The 18440-nt window shown below is 34.5% G+C and overlaps 2 protein-coding genes across 2 annotated transcripts; both read right to left on the minus strand.

The window, feature by feature from the left end:
* Positions 1-8948: 8948 nt before the first annotated feature.
* LOC141634423 (MLO-like protein 15) lies at positions 8949-11428 on the minus strand. The gene is made up of 13 exons (XM_074446605.1): positions 11309-11428; positions 10900-11091; positions 10694-10810; positions 10552-10610; positions 10373-10451; positions 10207-10281; positions 10034-10122; positions 9906-9955; positions 9776-9816; positions 9478-9687; positions 9323-9390; positions 9168-9228; positions 8949-9056 (listed from the first exon to the last, which is right to left on the minus strand). Exons 1-13 carry the CDS (start codon positions 11426-11428, stop codon positions 8949-8951), a joined length of 1269 nt encoding a protein of 422 aa, XP_074302706.1.
* Positions 11429-12090: 662 nt separating this feature from the next.
* On the minus strand, positions 12091-15113 carry LOC141642321 (MLO-like protein 15). The gene is made up of 13 exons (XM_074451101.1): positions 14936-15113; positions 14641-14852; positions 14332-14448; positions 14160-14220; positions 13997-14079; positions 13837-13911; positions 13661-13749; positions 13510-13559; positions 13307-13347; positions 13000-13209; positions 12842-12909; positions 12692-12752; positions 12091-12575 (listed from the first exon to the last, which is right to left on the minus strand). The coding sequence occupies exons 1-13, from the start codon at positions 14979-14981 to the stop codon at positions 12411-12413; spliced, it is 1278 nt and encodes a 425-aa protein (XP_074307202.1). The 5' UTR covers positions 14982-15113; the 3' UTR covers positions 12091-12410.
* Between the last annotated feature and the right edge of the window lie 3327 nt (positions 15114-18440).

Raw genomic sequence — 18440 nt, forward strand, 5'->3', positions numbered from 1 at the left:
AATTTTAAGGAAAATTACTATATTCTTGTGTTTTCTAAATTTAATTACTTTAATTTAATGTAATTTCCATAAATATTCTTCATCAAGGCATCTTTATATTATACTTTTAACCAAAACTATATAATATTTACATTGAGGTCCCTTTATCAGGTCCATCACATGGTGCTATCTATTTAAAACTATATAGTATAATTAATTTGTATAGATTTCTTTAATTACATTGAAGTCCCTTGGTTTCTGGAATTAATATATAGTATTGATTGATATAGATAGATATAGATGTTACCTTTTTTTTTTTAATCTTCAATGAATACTTATTATGTCCTTTTATGTCGTATTACCAAAAAATAACTACCTTTCTTTTAGTTTGTTAGTTTTTATTTATCAGTTATCTTATCAGTTCCGAATTTTCAATTACCTTTTAAGCTCCATTTTTAGATTTCAGATAATTTTTCTGTTTTTATTTGATATATGCTCTGGATTTTGTTAATTATTTTTCTACGCCAAATGAAAAAATACTACTATTAAACTCCGCCCCTAATCCTAAATGCAAAAATTAAAAATCTCAAGAAAATCATGTACATTAACTTATATAACTAGTTTGAATGCCCGTGCGTTGCAACGGGGTAATTAACTTATTTATAATGCAAAAAAACAAAACCGTTATAAGGGTTTAATGTTTACATTCTATGTCTAATGATTTGTTTACATATTATTAAAATATCTCTTTCAAAAAAATAAAATAAAAGATTAATATTTATGAGACTTAAAAAAATTTGGGTGGATACATAAGTTCCAAATATCCCTCATATTTATAATCATAGGGATCACATCACCTTATATTAATCTTTCAATGTGGGACAATTCTACTATTTATATGTAGTATATTCATCACACCTACGTTATTTTCCAATGTGGGACAAAACATACTAAAAATTACACAATTTTACACACTGAGAAGTTTTAATATGTGCAAATAATATGAAATCTATACTCTAATGATAGCATTTTTTACCACGAAGCTAATTATATTATTTTAATAATTTTTTTAACGATCTTTTTTTTTGCCAAATGAAATGTAAAAGTTTGATATAAAAATTGGAAATATCACTTGAATATAATTTAGGAAATATATATATTATAATAATTAAAAGATTCTCCACTTTAATTTTTAAGTCAAAAATTATTATTTATGATACTTCCCTAAATTAATTTTTTTGATGATGTGGGTTAACTCTTATTTATAATCATATAATCACCCCACCTTATACCAATCTTTCGATGTGGGACAATTCTACTATTTATAAGTAATTTATTCACCAAACTCGGATTATTTTTATGATGTGGGACAATTCTACTATTTATAAGTAATATATTCACCAAACTCGGATTATTTTTATGATGTGGGACAATTCTACTATTTATACGTAGTATATATTCATCAAACCTGCATTGTTTTTCAATGTGGGACAAATACATACTTGGAATTACACCATCTTTTTTGCACTTAGTTCGACATCCAACCAAATCTCGAATACCAAATACGGACAATTGCTACTTATTATATCTAACAGTTATATTTAAATTTAATAATAAGATAAAGTACTCTCCATTAATATTTGTACGTTGTTTTTCTTCAAAAAAACGTTATCATAATTGGGATACAGAAATTTTCCGTGGTACCCCTTAATTTTGTCAGATTTTCCATGTTACCCCTACTTTTAACAATGTCTTATGGTACCCTTGAGGTTCCATTTTTTTCCATGATATCCCTATTGTAAAGGCGGTTAAATGGATGTTAAGTTTGATGGGCTAATAATAAAATAACAATTAAAAAATAATACCCCATTTATTGTTTTATTGGTACGGATATCTCTCTCTTTTAAATGAAAATTTAATTAACTATATCATTATAATATTGCGAAATTCTCATGGTAACCTTGAACTTTGATAGATTACACATGGTACCCCTAATTTTAAGTTTCTGCAAATGGTACCCCTATGTGGCTATGTTCACCTTTTTCTTTCCCAGAATACCATTTGGCAACTTTCGTCATAACGTCATTACTCCTATGAGGTGTGACGCCTTTTTCTTTTGTTATCTATTACACAAACACTTCATCATCTAATTCCTAAATTCATATTTCATAATTTTTACCGACATTATTTTGCCAAATGAAATGTAAAAAATTTTATATAAAAATTACAAAAATCACTTGAATATAAAATAAGAAATACAGAGTATATATTATAATAACTAAAAGATTTTCCAAAGATTAACTTAGGTTAGAAATCATTATTGTAGAGACAGTAATACAAACTCTTTTAAGAGCTCTATCTGAAAATAATGAAGAGAATCAAAAGATTTAGGGTTATGACTTCTATTTATAATCATAAGATCACCCTGACTCATGGTAATCTTCCGATGTGGGACAATTCTAATATTTATACATAGTATATTCAGCACATTTACATTACTTTTCAATGTAGGACAAATAACATACTACATACACCATTTTTTTTCGTACCTACTTTGACATCAATCCAATTTAATAATGAGAAAATACAATATAATCTACACTCTAATGATAGCATTTTTTTTGTCACAATCTAATTATATAATTTTCATACGATACTTTTTTGTCAAATGAAATATAAAGTTTTTATATAAAATTATAAACATCACTTTTATATAATATAGAAAATGTATATATAATATATACATAATATATTCACCACACCCACATTATTTTTCAATGTGGGACTTATAACATACTAAAAATTACATATCTTTTATATCAAAAAATTTTGGGTTAATACCTAAGTTTCAAGGATGCCTCCTATTTATATTTATATAATCACCCTACCGTATACTATTCTTTCGATGTGAGATACATAATTTAATTATTTAGACGTAGTATGTTCATCATGCCTACATTATTTTTCAATGTGAAAGATAAGTACATATCTCTTCTTAAAAAGAAAAACCACTATTGTATACATATTATTTTTCTTTGAAGATAAAACCACTTAGCTCGATCATTAGATAGAGATCTCTACATTGTACATATATTACTGCATTAAGAAGACAATCATTGTAAAATCTTTAGCTTTGTAGTGTGTCAAGAGACTAACATTAATAAAACCTTTAGTTTTTTATTTTTTTAATTTTCTTGTTCATGTTCTTAACTCTTTAATTTTCTTGTTCATGTTCTTAACTCTTTCCCGGGTAGTTCCCAACGATTTTCACTTTATTTTTTATATCATATCGCAGATAATGATAGAAAATCCTAAGAGCTCTTTAAAAAAATATTTATGAGACTCAAAAATTTTTGGGTGATACATAAGTTCTAAATATGCCTCCTATTTATAATCATAAGATCACATCACCTTATACTAATCTTTCGATGTGGGACAATTCTACTATTTATATGTAATATATTCGTCACGCCTACGTTATTTTCCAATGTGGGACAAAACATACTAAGAATTACACAATTTTACATATTAAAATTTTTTAATATGTGCAAATAATACGAAATCTATACTCTAATGATAGCATTTTTTTACCACGAAGCTAATTATATTATTTTAATAATTTTTTTAACGATACTTTTTTTGTCAAGTGAAATGTAAAAGTTTGATATAAAAATTGGAAATATCACTTGAATATATAGGAAATATATATATTATATTAATTAAAATATTCTCCACTTTATTTTTTACATCAAAAATTATTATTTATGATGCTTTACTAAATTAATTTTTGATGATGTGGATGCTCTCAGATCGCTCGAAAAAACTCTCTTTTATATATATATAGATTTGAAAATAATTAAAAAACATTAAATAGTAGCATGTCAATCATTAACCCAAAATCTAACAATGTTAAACTCCCTCTAACCCAGTCAATAGATTACACTTTCTTTTTTCTAGTGTTTCAGTCAATAGTTTATGTTTTTATTTTGAGTATGTCTTACTCTCTATTTTATTTTTTTAATAATGGAGTATAATATTAAAAGAAATTCCCTTTTTTTTATACCTTGGTCTTTGTGTATAAAGTATATGTAAATATTTCATTAAGACGGAGAGAGTAACCCAAACTTAAAATTGGATAACATAAAAAAATGTTAAGCGTAAAGAGTATCACATGCATTTATACTTGTATACTTCGTATTATAATTATAGCTTGAGCCTAACTATATTAGTATATTGGCTTGACTCATCACATTATATCCTCAAATGCTACACTCGTATCAACTTCAATTATATTAATTCATTTGACATATCTATTTTATTCTAAGGCTTCTTGAATGTTTTTTAGTCTCAAACTAACGACTGGTAAACCGTCTGATAACCAAGAACCACACTGTATATCTTCGGTAAAACGGATACGGTAGTTGCTTATTGCATTACATTGTGACATCTCTCTTATTTAAAGGCTTGGTTATTGAAAACTTTGATATATATATCTATACATGCATAGTTTGAATCCTTCTAATATTAAGATTGATCATAGTTTAATTTATCATAATAACTTTATTAAAATTCGTTTTCAATATTAAGAAATCTATTTTTCTTAGGATAATTTTATTTATCAATTTTTTTCGAAATATAATCTTGTTAGGATTTCTAAAAAAGTTGGACTCTCTAATATCGCTTGAAAAGTTTCTGCTTTATATATATACTAGATTTAATGCCCGTGCGATGCACGGGCCGTTTGGTAATGTATGTTTAATACTTTAATTGTACTAAAATGATGTCTATTAGCTAAACTCTGACAATGACTTATTTACGATTACCAAAAACTATATACGGAGTAGCTATATTCGAAGTTAGTTAAGATCAATAAAACTGATCCATTAAGAATTGTTTGATCAATCACCGATGCGATGCATTTTATTTAATGAATAAAATGTCTTGTACTAAAGCAATCTTAAAAAATAAAGTTAGAAAAATTCTTATGTCCTCCGGGAGGACGGTACTCCTTACACTCAAGCTATTAAAATATTCCATTTTGTGAATTGCTTTTGAGTATAAGGAGTACCGTCCTCCGGATGACACAATTATTTTTCAATAAAGTTATTTGTTAAATGATAAAGGAATAGTACCAAGGTACGTGTTATATAATAGGATAGTAACAACTTAAGCTTTTAAATGCAATGTGTAGTCTTATTACTAACCTATTCCGTTTAATTTTCTTGGCTTGAAGCCTTGAATAGGATTACGTATACAAATAACTCAATTAGTAGAATTGAATTGACATCACAAAAGCCTTAGATCCATCTTATTAATTCTTTTTGTAGGAAACATATACTAAACAAAAGTCGGCCTTACACGAAAACTTGGTTCCTCTTTTTTTTTTTTTTTTTTTTTTTTTGGTGACGAGGGGTTGAATCCAATGTTGCTAAGATCGGGATTCTACTTTGAATCGATGGGGAGGGTAGGATCGAATCGGTAGAATCGGATCGTAGAATCGTAAGATTCTACAAATTCACTAAATATAGTTTTTTATCTGGTAAAAATATATAATTGAGGATCAAAACACTTATTTATACCCAAAATATTGATAATTAATGAGTTTAGTATCATTTCATGAACATGTCTCTACAAATTACATGAAATTTGGATTTTACGATGTCATTATATAAAAATATATTTTAATATGTTTACTATGGAGTCGGATCATAGGATCATAAGATCGTAGAATCGTATTATGATTCTACCTCTAGAAAATTTCAAATAAATAGGATCGTAAGATTCTACAAACATGATAGAATCGTAGGATCCAGGATCGGTCAAGCATTTTTGGATCGTAAAATCGTAGAATCATAGGATCGAATCGGGATTTTGATAACAATGGTTGAATCCCCCCGGGCACATGCAGATGCAATACCCTGCAAACCACGTGAGCCAGCATTTGTACATAATATGAAACTGATTAACTTGGACCGAAGAAAAATTGTGATCGTAAACAAAAAAAAATACTCGTAATAAACTAACGGAAAAGAAGCAAAATTAACAATAATTGATCAAATAAATTGGAAGTACAAACAAACAAACACAAATGTTGGAAAACGGCTCTGAAATTCATGACTTATATACAAAAGGTTATAGAGTTGGATCGAGTAATTAGGAAGGATGCAACTTGTTAATGAGTGATTGTCATGCAAATATGCAATCAGCAATTTCAATGGGATGGCCGCAAGGGAGTCCTGGATTTCTTATACAAATAGACATCTATATTTTTCAACATCCTCTAATAGACGTGGTTTATTTCTCAATTTGCTATGGAGTCATCAAACGCTTGTAGTAGTTAATGCTAACTCGCTTTCTGTAGTAGTTAATGCTAACTCGCGTTCTGTTTTTTTATTCATTTTGTAGAAATATGAGATTGTAATCGACTAACATTTATATATTATACTCCCTTCATTTCATTTTTATTGTCTCTTTTCTCCAAAATTTATCCCATATTTATTGTCCCCTTTCGTAATTTAATATGATAAATTAGTAAGCTACCAATACCCCTAAATTTCTAACTACCATTCACCCTATCAAAATTGTATTGTCTCTGTTTCTCAAAAAAAAAAAAAAAAATTGTATTGTCTCTATTGTTCTTAATTAGAGTAGAGTAGTAATTTTATCTATTAAATCCTTCTCAAATAAGAAAAGTAGGGCAATAAAAATGAGATAGACGGAATACAACTTTAAAAATACGTGTTGTCCAAATAAGCAATCCATGCACAAAAGCGGCATTGCTTATGCTAAATCCCGTTTTTCACACTAATAAGATTGCTAATATCTTAGGCGTCAAGCTTTCACCTGAAAAACTAAACCGCAACAAATATTTCTTAAGGATGTGTCTAGAGATTATCAACTTTGGGGCACAAGAATTTGTTGTCAACTCCTTTTCCTACTCATCTAATACATTCACTACATATTTAAATCCCATCAGGGGTGTCTAAGGCCACGGGCAACCACGGGCGTGGGAACCGGGCCTCCGGTTTTGGTCACCGTATTATAAGCTTTTATTAATGAAATTTAATACAAATCTCGAAGTATAATATACTTGTGCATTCATTTTGGGGCCTCATTTTTCCATGTCGCACCGGGCCTCCATTTGTTTTAAGACGCCCCTGAATCCCATTATAAATAATGTATAAACCTAATTTATTTTCACAATTTTCAACTCTAATTATCTCCTAACAAAAAAAAAATCTACAAAAAACAAAACCCTACTTTACTAATATTATTAATCTTCATACAGTAATTAAACATTATTCAGAAATCAGAATATTACTCCTGAACATCACGAAAAAAAAAACAGAAAGCCATTATACTTTGTGATATTAGCATATTAGTTAGTTAAGCATAAGTAACGGAAAAAGGGTAATCAACACTAATTTGTAAAGCAAACAAAAACAATTTAAATATCACTATCATTAATAACAAATAACACATGAATATGAGATACAAAGTAGGAGCATTTACTACTATTAAAAAGAAACTATTACCATAAAAGGAAAAAAAAAAGTATGTGTATTTTTTGATTATTGATTATGAACGGAAAAAGAAATACCAATACAACTTGTTTTCTCAATGAGTATATATAGATGGCATAGAAGTTCTTTTCCGGTAGATTTTTTATAGTCATCAAATACAAAAAGTAGGAGTTCGTTCCATATTATTATAGGTAGTCCAATTTTTATCTTAATATGTATATTTTTATCTTAAATATATGGCTTAGTTGTCTTCTATCAAAATTCCTATATGGAATATCTAACGTGTATAGACAATCAAATATTATCACCTCTATTAAAAAAAAAAATTGCTCGAAAGTCATTCGCTAAAGTTGGACTGTCTATAATCGCTCGAAAAAAGCTTCCTTTATTAATATAGATAGATAGATATATGTATATTGATTGATTGATTGCTCATACTTTATAAGAATATTTTATCATGGTTATATCTTTGTATCACACATATCAAATTTCTCACCAATTGGTCTCCCTTGTGACGGGTTACCATTTGTGACAGATATTTTGTAAGTTAAAATGGTAACAAAATGGGTTAGTGGAGAAAGGGGACCACATGAATAGTGTTGCAGAGAGAGAAAAAGTGGGTACTTTGTGAGGTAAAATGGTATCCGTCACTCAAGAGTGACGGATATGTGCCGTCACAAACAAGAATTTGTGATTTCTCACTGATTTGTCAAAAAAAATTACATATAACCTTCGAGCCTTGTTTTTTAAAATATTCGAAGAAAAAAAATAATCCAAAACATGACAATTATATATAGGCTCAATTTCAGCTCGAGCTTCTCGAACTCGCAAGCTTGATAACGAGCATATTTTTTTCGAACTCGGGTAAGCTCGAGCTCGAGTTTTGGTTCTTGAGCACAAGCCGAGCAAGGCCAAGCTCGGGCTCAGCTCGGCTCGTTAGCACCCTTCTTGTAGTCCGTGACTAAATTTGCATATTCAGAGAACTTGTATTTCAGAAAGTGGGGATTTTACAAGCTGACAAACGTGTTATCGACTAAGAGTACATTTTATGAAGTAATTTTCCTGCGGTCAATTTCACTCTATCACGCATTCACCCAGAGCTAATCAGCTAAACTAAGTTAGCAAATAATAGTATGAGTGTAATATTCACAATGCGAGTTAAAGTCCCGTCAGCATTAAAATCACCTTTCGGCATTCTTTACAAAAAAAAAAAAAATCAGCTGATAGAACTGTGAAACAAATCCTAGTCCGTAATTTGTTTGGCCGACCTATGAATGTTTCAAGTTCTAATTTCGTCAATATCATTCCTTAATTTCGTCAATTTAGTCATTTGTCCTACATTGACGAGTAATGAACTAATGACTAACAATTTCTTCAATGGGATACCTGCCTTACAGTGTCGAGCAGTCGAGAAAATCTCAGTTGGCGCTCGTATTGGCTGGTCATCTAGAGCAGAACAGTCCCTGATGCAATAATTTCTTCTGGAATCCTAGTGCTGTGAGTAGACGCAGCGCTATATCGAGACATACCCTCTTTGTTGAATGAGCTTCCCATCTTCAATAACAAGAGATTGAATATACAAATTCATATATACTCGTCCACTTAATACTGAATAACAAGATATTTAATAACAACAATCGGTTAATTAGAAGGCGACTGACTTACCTGAGTTACAATTGCATAGAGTGGTAGAAAGCTGAAGCTGCAAATGAACTGAACAACCAGCCTTGATAAAGTAAATTAAAACCAACAGTTAGAAATATCGCAAAAAAAACAAGTCGGTTTCAAGCTGCAAATGAACTGAACAAACAGGTTCTTACATGATGAAAACTCTTGCAATGGCTAGTTTAGGATCTCCCATTAAGCAAGAGTAGAACTTGAACTTGAACTGTAACATATCAAATGCAATGTTATAGTAAGTTTCGGAAGTAATTTGAGGAGTAGATGCGTAAAATAGATGGAAATGTGCTCTGACCAATGTCCAGAAGAAAATTGCAAACCCAAATGAGTTCATAAATAGAATGGCATGAATCGCCATGAGCATAATTTTTGGTCTTTTGAACCAAAAGTAATCATCCGAAGGATAGAGTCGTATTTCTCCAACAATGACAGTATGTCTCTGAGCTACATAAGTCGCCAAATCCGTTATCACTTTCTCCAATTTCGTCCCAACGACAAGTGAGAGCTGTAATAAAAAATATCAAGCAGATCACAAATGTACGGTTCATTACACTAGTTTTGCATCCAAAAAAGTTTGAATACGCGGTACTTACAAAGAGCGGGATAAATGAGAACCAGAAATAAATATTCCACCCTGCACAAAGCAGTAAACAATCAATGAGAGCTTAGTCTCCTGTAAATATATACGGAGTACTAATATACGAGGTTACGAGTACAATATACCTGCAACATTGAGTGATAAAGAAACTACTGCAAATATCCATAGGAACCATCTGCCAGAAGGAAAGGTGTAAGGAGTTGATGCTGTAATTACTATGAAAGTCACATTATAGTTGCCTTTTACAGTATACCTTATAGATACGACTTTCTTAAAATCGGCTTCGTATGCATATACCACATAGTTGTGAAAGTTGAACCTTTGATTTCCGTTGCAATGTGCCTGAAAAGCCCTATATTAGAACGAACATTGCTGAAAACACGATTTGAAGTGATGAGTTATTTTGTCGAGAATGTATTATTTTACCAAAATGAAGCCCATTCGCATTGCTTCATAATCTGCTTTCGTCACCACTCCTCCAAGATAATTGAAGAACGAATACTGAAAGGAAAAAAACAGAGATTTTGCTGACTGATATTTTACAGACAGCATTAACTGAAACCAGATCTTATTGAAAGGGCTTTTTGCTAACCACGTAATGTCGTTTCTTAGCATCAACACCATCAAACCGCTCCCTTATAAATGTAAGAGATCGTGTCTCCAAGACTTTGAGGCTCTTATCTGTGACATAAACGCCATTTTGTAACTCGTCATGCCATACAGAAAACAAACCTCTATACTTCAGCATAAATTGGAGGCTCGTTAATATTACCGTCATCAAGGTCAATCTGATATCTTATGGATTCCTCCCATTTCCGCCATAGACTTATCTACAAATTATGATTACCATACCATAAACAGGTTTAAAACTAGAAATCAAAAAATGTCAATTTTCTCAGAGTTAAAGAAATACCTTTGCCTCTCCGAGAAGAACTGTAATTGTGCAGTTAATTGCATGAGCCAATGCTAAAATAAAGATAAGGTAGTGAAGTTCATGGAGCACGGTTAATGATAACAGCGGAACCTTTCCCTGCAAGGATAAATGAATGACTTTTATCACTAACATTATTTGATTATTTGAAACAAATCATTAATACCTGAGGCCTGAGGCCGGCGTACCTCTTTACACACGGAGGTCCCGCTGTCTTCAGCTAAATGTCGGCCACCAGTACTGTCGCTGGTATGACAAGGAAGCCACATCAAGGACAACTCCTCTGGTATGCACCATCCCTTTGTATTATCTTGAGCGAGAGCAATTAGAAGGGATACAAAACCCATTAACATCAGCTCTGCAGGATTAATTTTCGATATCTGTTGTGAGAAACTGATAACATAAAACATAAAAATTGAAGCCGAAATGATGTTTAAGATGTCGGTCACCTTCTTTGATCGTCTGCAAGGCCTCGTACAGAGGTTTCTTATCATTCCTTTTCAATACCTGCAATTTTCGCTAATGGTTGGTTATTCTTAGCATTTTTCTCGATTTTAAAAAAGGTCTTGGGCAGACGGAGAAAGGAAAAAGAGTTACATTGCCAAGCAAGTCGATTAACTTTTCGATAACCCAAGAAATGGTAATGATAACAAAAACAACAGCTCCAATGATCCATGATGGTGTGGTTTCGAAGGTTGGACCACCTCCTTCAGCCATCTTTCCTTACGCTGTCTCGTTCCAAAAGATGCTTTTAGATTATTCTTCAGTTCTGCAACTTGGATTACTATAGTTTTCTGTAATGCATTTTAGTATTACGGTATCCGTATTATATAGTACTGTACCTACAACGTGCATCCCAGAATTCCAACAGCTATGTCCTGGAGAAGTTGTTACTGATGTACATACACCACTTGACCATATTCTATTAGAGATTATCATGGCTGATGACAGGGTCAAAATCTGTCTTACAAGTCTCTAAATCAACAACAATATTACTCTTTCCGTCTCAGACATTTGTTTACCGTTTATATTTAACCCGAGGGTTATTTTAATCAAAGATAAACAAATGATTGGGGCGGAACCGCAGAAGGAGTATGCTATATACCCTTTTCACCTTTTGGTCCAGGTCTCACTTTGAATATTCACAGAATCACAGAATGTTTATTTTTGGGAAGTGCAGATCTTACATGTTAACAAACGTGTGATCAACTAGCTTAGGGGTATGTTTGACAGACAATTTTTCTTTCGGTCAACGTTTAGTCCGTGTAGAAGATCGATGCAAACTAGTTTAGCGGGTAGAATCATGAAGTGTGGTTTCATAACGTCAGTTTAAATCCCGTTAACATTAATTGCATAACATCAGTTTAAATCCCGTTAATATTAATTGCAAATAGTCATCAGGATGTTTCAGCAAAAGTGTGAACATTCCGTGATCTTTCCGACTAATGCTTACACTCAAACGACTGCTACAACAACAACAACAACAACAAAAACGCCGTCATCCCAAAATAATTAGGGTCAGCTTACATGAATCATGGTTATCATTTTTATTACAATTGTATGATGTTAGGAAGCCAGTGAGCTAACTGCCTAACTATCTAATGTTTCAGGAAATTATTACTTGCACATTCGTCATGGCTGTTTTCTCCTCCAATTTGTAGTCGGAGATTTGATCGTCTCAGCTGTTATCTCTGACAAATCATTTCTTACTTTCAACTTCCAATTTTGCCTCCGGTTTCTTGCCTGGTTGAACAGCCTCCTCTGACATATCCATTGAACCAAATCCTCTTCTTGTGTGGGCATCACCATCAATGGAACCAAAGTCGGAATTTTCCATCGCCTCCACGTGGCAAGAGCTTCCCATCTTCATCCATATCAAGATAAAGAGTATTCAAATGAAAAGAAATTATATGACTTTCAACGAGTCAGAAATGGGACAGAGGATCTGCACTTGAAGCGATGCCAATGTAGTAAACTTACCTGGGTTACAATTGCATAGAGTGGTAGGGTGCTGTAACTAAGCAGAATCTGCACAATTATTCTACAAGTTTGCCAAAAAATTAGAAAATGCTTAATAAACTAATGTAAACATTACTGAGAAAAATGGAAGCACCAGTTTCGCCGTCTTACACTATAATGAGTCTAGGGATGGTGAAGATATTCCTCTCCATGCTGCATGGATGAAATCCATATCGAGTCTGCAAGAGAAGAGTCAATGATTTAAGGCCTTAAACCTATATTCTTGATCATTTATATTTATTGAAAGAGACTGAATTTTTCGTACTGACATAAATCCAAAAAAAAAGCGCTACTGCGAATGAATTGCAGGACAGGATGACATTTATCAGCAGTAAGGTGATTTTTGGTTTGTTGAACCAAAAATAATGATCTGATGGTTGAATTTGTATCTCTTCCACGTCCTCCGAGTGTCTGCTGACAACTTCAGTAGCTAAAACCGTAATCACTTGCTCCAATTTCGTACCTAAAATGAGCAGTAACTGCAAATACAGGCCGATTTTTCCTAATAAGTGCAGCATTTGTTAAGGATGCACAAAATCAATGCATAGATATTTAAAGAAAGTTTCTTGCACTTACTGTCAACGGAAGAAAGGCGATCCAAAAATACATATGCCACCCTGCATGATAGAACAGTCAAATTTAAGAGACGGCAGGTCATTCGCTTGCCTTTACTTTTAACACAAAGATCAAGAAACGAGGAGGAAACATTAAGGTATAGAACCATTCGAGTGTCTCACTGACTGGTTTTTTTGGTTAAAAAAAATTGCAGTAAAGCTTACCAGCTAAGTTGAGTAGCAAAGAGATTACGACAATCACCCAAACGTACCAGCTGCGGTAAATGAAACAAATGTTTCTATGTAAGTAGATTTTCGAAGATGTAAAAAAAAAAATTTTAAAAAATCAGAAGTTGCAGGGTCTTTTATGCATTACCTGATCGAAATCACTTTCGCAAAATCAGCTTCAAAAGCGCGGATCATGTAATCATAGAAGTTGAAGTTTGGGTTGTCTCTGCAATGAGTCTAATGCAAAATCTGAGTGAAACATTTGTAGCAGAAAAAGAAAGACCCAAATAAGGTGAGAATTTACAGTTTGTAGAATCAAGTTACCATGATGAAACCTGTGCGCATTGCAAAGTAATCTGATTCGCTCACTGAACCATACAGATGCTTAGCGAATGATTGCTGAGACATAAAAGAAGAGAAATGATACATGGGAACTTTAGCCTGGAACATGAGGAATATCAGGATTTAGGACTGCAGGACGTACCAACCAAATTCGCTTTCTAGCTTCAGTTCCCATAAACCGATTCTTGATGAAACTGTCATTTTTAATGTCGAGGACTCTGAGTTCTGTAGATGTGTAAACAATGCTATCACATAAGTTTTCCAAAATGTGCATAATACAGGTATCAGAGACGTCGAAGCATTACCATTATCAGAACAATTAATGTTCTTGATAATTTCCTCCTCCCATTTCCTCCATTGACTAATCTATATGTTACAGTATAAGAAACTTATTAAGTCTAGAAAAAATAAAAACAAACTTTTCAAAGGACTGATCAATACATGAAAATGATCGGATGAATGCTGTAGATTACGTACCTTGATTGCTCCTAACAGGACTGTCAAAGCACATACAACCACATGAACTACGGCTAGTATAAAGATCAGTATATGTAGATCGTGCAGTGCGTGATATGATAAAAGAGGGACCTTTCCCTACAAAATTTTTACAGTACTACCAATCAAAATCAAGATTATCAGAATTGACCGCTAGATTAAAATTTTCCTGCTGGAGTCGCGTTTAGAAAACATGAACAATAATAGCCCGAGTTCAAGTCATGATGATAACCAGTAAAATCTGGCCTAGGGTTCCGAAATGTGTGCTCAAAATGTAAAGATGAAGTATACCTTCTGCTGGCAGTAAGACTGAACTACACCCTCGGCCAAAAGGTGGCGTCCAGTACTAAAATGTGCAGTCGTGCTTGTATGGATATCAGTAATCCCGCTTGCTGGGTTACATGGTAGTCCTTTCGTTGCCCAGCTCGCTGGTATGCAGACCTTTACAATTTCATCTTGCAGTCTGGCCAGAAGCAAGGAAATGAATCCCATCAGCAACAGCTCTGCAACAAGCATACAATGTCGTATCAGATTGATGACCATAGTCGAAAACAAAGGCAGAAATAAAATCTGTTTTTTTTTTCACCTTCTTTTAACTTTTGCAATGCCTTGTAAAGGAACTTCCTGTTCATACTCTTCACCCTCTGCAATACACACTCGTAAACTCGTCATGGTCAACATCAACAACAACAACAACAACAACATTACCTTGAGCGGTTATATGCAACCAGCGCAACGTAAACTTAAAAATTGAATTGACTGACTACTACTCCCTCCCATTCATCAGATTCTTTACATTTTCCTTTTTCAGCATATTCAGCATATTTAACAGATTCTTTACGTTTCCTTTTTTGGGTCTATATATATGGTTAACACAACATAAATACCCTTCAAAGTCACATGCATGTGAGGTCCTAAAAATCCGCACCAAAAGCAAATGTAAAGAATCTGGTGAATGGGAGAAAGTACTTCATAATATAAGAAGCGCAGCCTGCAGACAGTTCCGCGACACAAACTAAGAAGATGAAAATTAATGTGATAGCAAGTATGAATTATTGGGTTTCATGCCTTGCTAAGAAGATGAAAGGTTTTTTCGACAGCCAAAGAAATGGTGACGATAACAGCGCAAACTAAAGCAGCAACCCATGTAGGAGTGAACTCCAAACTAGGACCTCCCCTGCTACCACCTTCACTAGCTGCCATTTTTTTTCAACTTTTTTCTGATTTTCTGATCCCAATAATCATACCTTAGAAACTATATTAGGGAAGTTGGAAAAAATAACATGGACGTGCATGCCATTAGGCATTAGTGGGTGGTTATGTATAGCAATAATGAAAAGTCTTAAAACTACTTGATCATGTAACTGATATGGTAATAATATAATTAAGTTATATATTTATATTGTATATTGACATGTGTTTGAATATCATCGCCGTTCATGCGATTAGGCATTAGCGGTCAAAGTTGGTATTGATAGATCGTCAAAGTTAAATAAGGACAATATAACTGGAGGATTGAGTAGTAGCCACTAGCCAGTAGGAATATTATGCCATTAGCGGTCAAAGTCGATGTTGATTGATCGTCAAAGTCAAATTAGGTCAATAAATATGAAGTTGAGGTATGTGCGATGTCGCGCCCGTATCCATATACCACTGACCATCAGAGGGGTTGAAGGAGATAGCCTGAAACGCTTGAGCAATATCTGTGGCCTGTGGTGCTTCGGTCTCGGCCACAAAAGCTTGAGGCGGAGACTGCTGAGGCTGCTTGCGAGAGGAAGATCCCCCACGAGAAGGTGTCGGGGTCTGCCAGGGTTGCCAAGGGGAAGACCAGCCGGGTTGGGTTGGGTAAGGACAAGGAGGCATAGGCCATGGAGAGGACCATGGCGGTGGTGACCACTGGATTCGTGTCCAGTTAGAGGGACTGTTTTGAGACCTATTAGGGCCTCGATTACTAGAGCGACCACCGGAGCGGTTGTTGTTCTTGTTATTACGACCCGAGGGACGGGACCGTGGTGGGGCAGAGACCTCGTCAGGGGCCTCGTGGCCAGGGGACGACGGAGCGACCAAAGCAGTAGCGGGGTCGTCGCGAACAGCCTGTCGTTGCTGTTCTAACTCAAGCATGCTACACGCCGCAGCGAAATCGGGCAATGTTTGATTAATGTACGCAGCAGTAGTGTCGTATTCTTTAGGCAAACCACGGACTAGCTGTAAAACTAGACGCTTATCCGACACAGGGGCATCGACATCTTTCAATTGCCCGGCCAAGTCTTTTAGGCGTTGGCAATAGGCTTCGAGAGACGGCATAGCAGCAAGTTTGAGATTTGAAAATTCGTTCTCAAGGGCAGCGGCCCGAGAACCCTTGTTGTTCGTGAAAATTGCTTTCACTCGTTCCCATGTTTCATGGGCAGTAGATTCATCCTCAAGGACCCGGGAGAGAAGATCGTCGCTAAGAGTACCATATATTCATTGAAGGACATGAGCGTCGATTTCACACCATTCATCGTAAGTATCAGCGGTTTCAGCCGGCGGAGGGGTTCTGAAGTGAAACTCTCAAGACTCGAATTTTGGTTGAAACTGACACGATTTGGACAGTGAATGGGACTGTTCGATCGTGATAAAAACGACTAAAAAAGCAACAGAAACTCCGAAGACTGCAATCGAACAGTCGACAGAACTGTTTAAACCATGGTTCCAGAACTCTACAATCGAATAGAGTAAAGGATGTGATTGGGATATGACTTAATCCAAGCACAAAGCCACTAGATTAAGCCTAAAGGATAATTTCAAGCACACAACAAAGAAAATACCCGACTCTAAGCACTAAGCAAAAGAGGATTTCCCAGCACTAAGCAAAGGAGATTAGTAGAAATCAATGTTTCTAACTTGTGTTTGTTCATTCATCAAATTCTGATTTTTCTCATGTCTAACCTTGGCTTTTATACTACAAGCCATACAATCTTAACCCTTGATTACAAACTAAGATCTAAGGCTCACATAAGGGCCAAAAAAACAACAAGAAAAACGGTCCTCTAGACCTTACACAACTTACACAAGACAATGACATAAAGCATAAGGCTACAACCTCCCTTTGGCATGTTCTAATGACTTATTTATGATCACAATAGACCTTTTAGAAGCTCACAAAACCGGTTGAAGCTTTTGGTAGCCTTCCAAAGGTGTGTTAGAACTTGCTTGTTCAAAAGAGGAAAGGTTGAAAGCGACCCCTTGATAAGTCTATAAAACCGTGCAAATGTCCCCATCACTCGGTTTTATCTCCCTTGTTCCACATGGTTCAATTCTTATTAAGACAAAAGATAGCATGTAAAAATCCTCCAATCCTTGATATGAGGATCCTAGGCCAAAAGTTTGACATTTGCTTTAGACGGGTTTGGTCTTGGACCTCAAATTGCGTGATGGTCCAAAACCGGGCTCAATGGGACTAGGTGTACCTTGATTTGCTTCAATCTCCCCTTCTTGAAAAGGATTTGCCCTCAAATCCTCGACATGATCATCACTAAGTTCTTCATAATAAGGACTCAAATCCCCAACGTTGAATGTACCGTGAACTTCATAATCTCCGGGAAGGTTGAGTTTGTAGGCATTAGGTCCAATTTTCTCGAGTATTTCAAAAGGACCATCGGCCCTTGGCATGAGCTTATTATTTCTCTTGTCGGGAAATCTCTCCTTTCTTAGATGTAACCATACAAGATCTCCGGGCTCGAAATTCTTGGACCTCCTAGAACCTTTGGACTTAGCTTTGTGAACCTCATTACTCTTCTCAATTTGCTTCTTGACTTGCTCATGAATATGGAGCATTTGCTCAACCCTTTTCTTGGCATCATAATCGATAAGGCTTCTCTTGATGACCGCCAAGTCCGTGGGCATCATTGGGTTGACACCATAGACTACTTCGAATGGGGACTTGCCCGTGGTGGTAGAAGGAGCTCGGTTAAATGCGAATTCGGCTTGAGCTAGCTTGAGATCCCAATCCTTCAAAGACTTAGTAACGGTGCACCTTAGTATCCGCCCCAATGTTTTGTTGGTGATTTCAGTTTGGCCGTCGGTTTGGGGGTGGTGGGAGGTGCTAAAGA

This window comes from Silene latifolia, chromosome 2 (assembly GCF_048544455.1).
Source record: "Silene latifolia isolate original U9 population chromosome 2, ASM4854445v1, whole genome shotgun sequence".
Taxonomy (NCBI): domain Eukaryota; kingdom Viridiplantae; phylum Streptophyta; class Magnoliopsida; order Caryophyllales; family Caryophyllaceae; genus Silene; species Silene latifolia.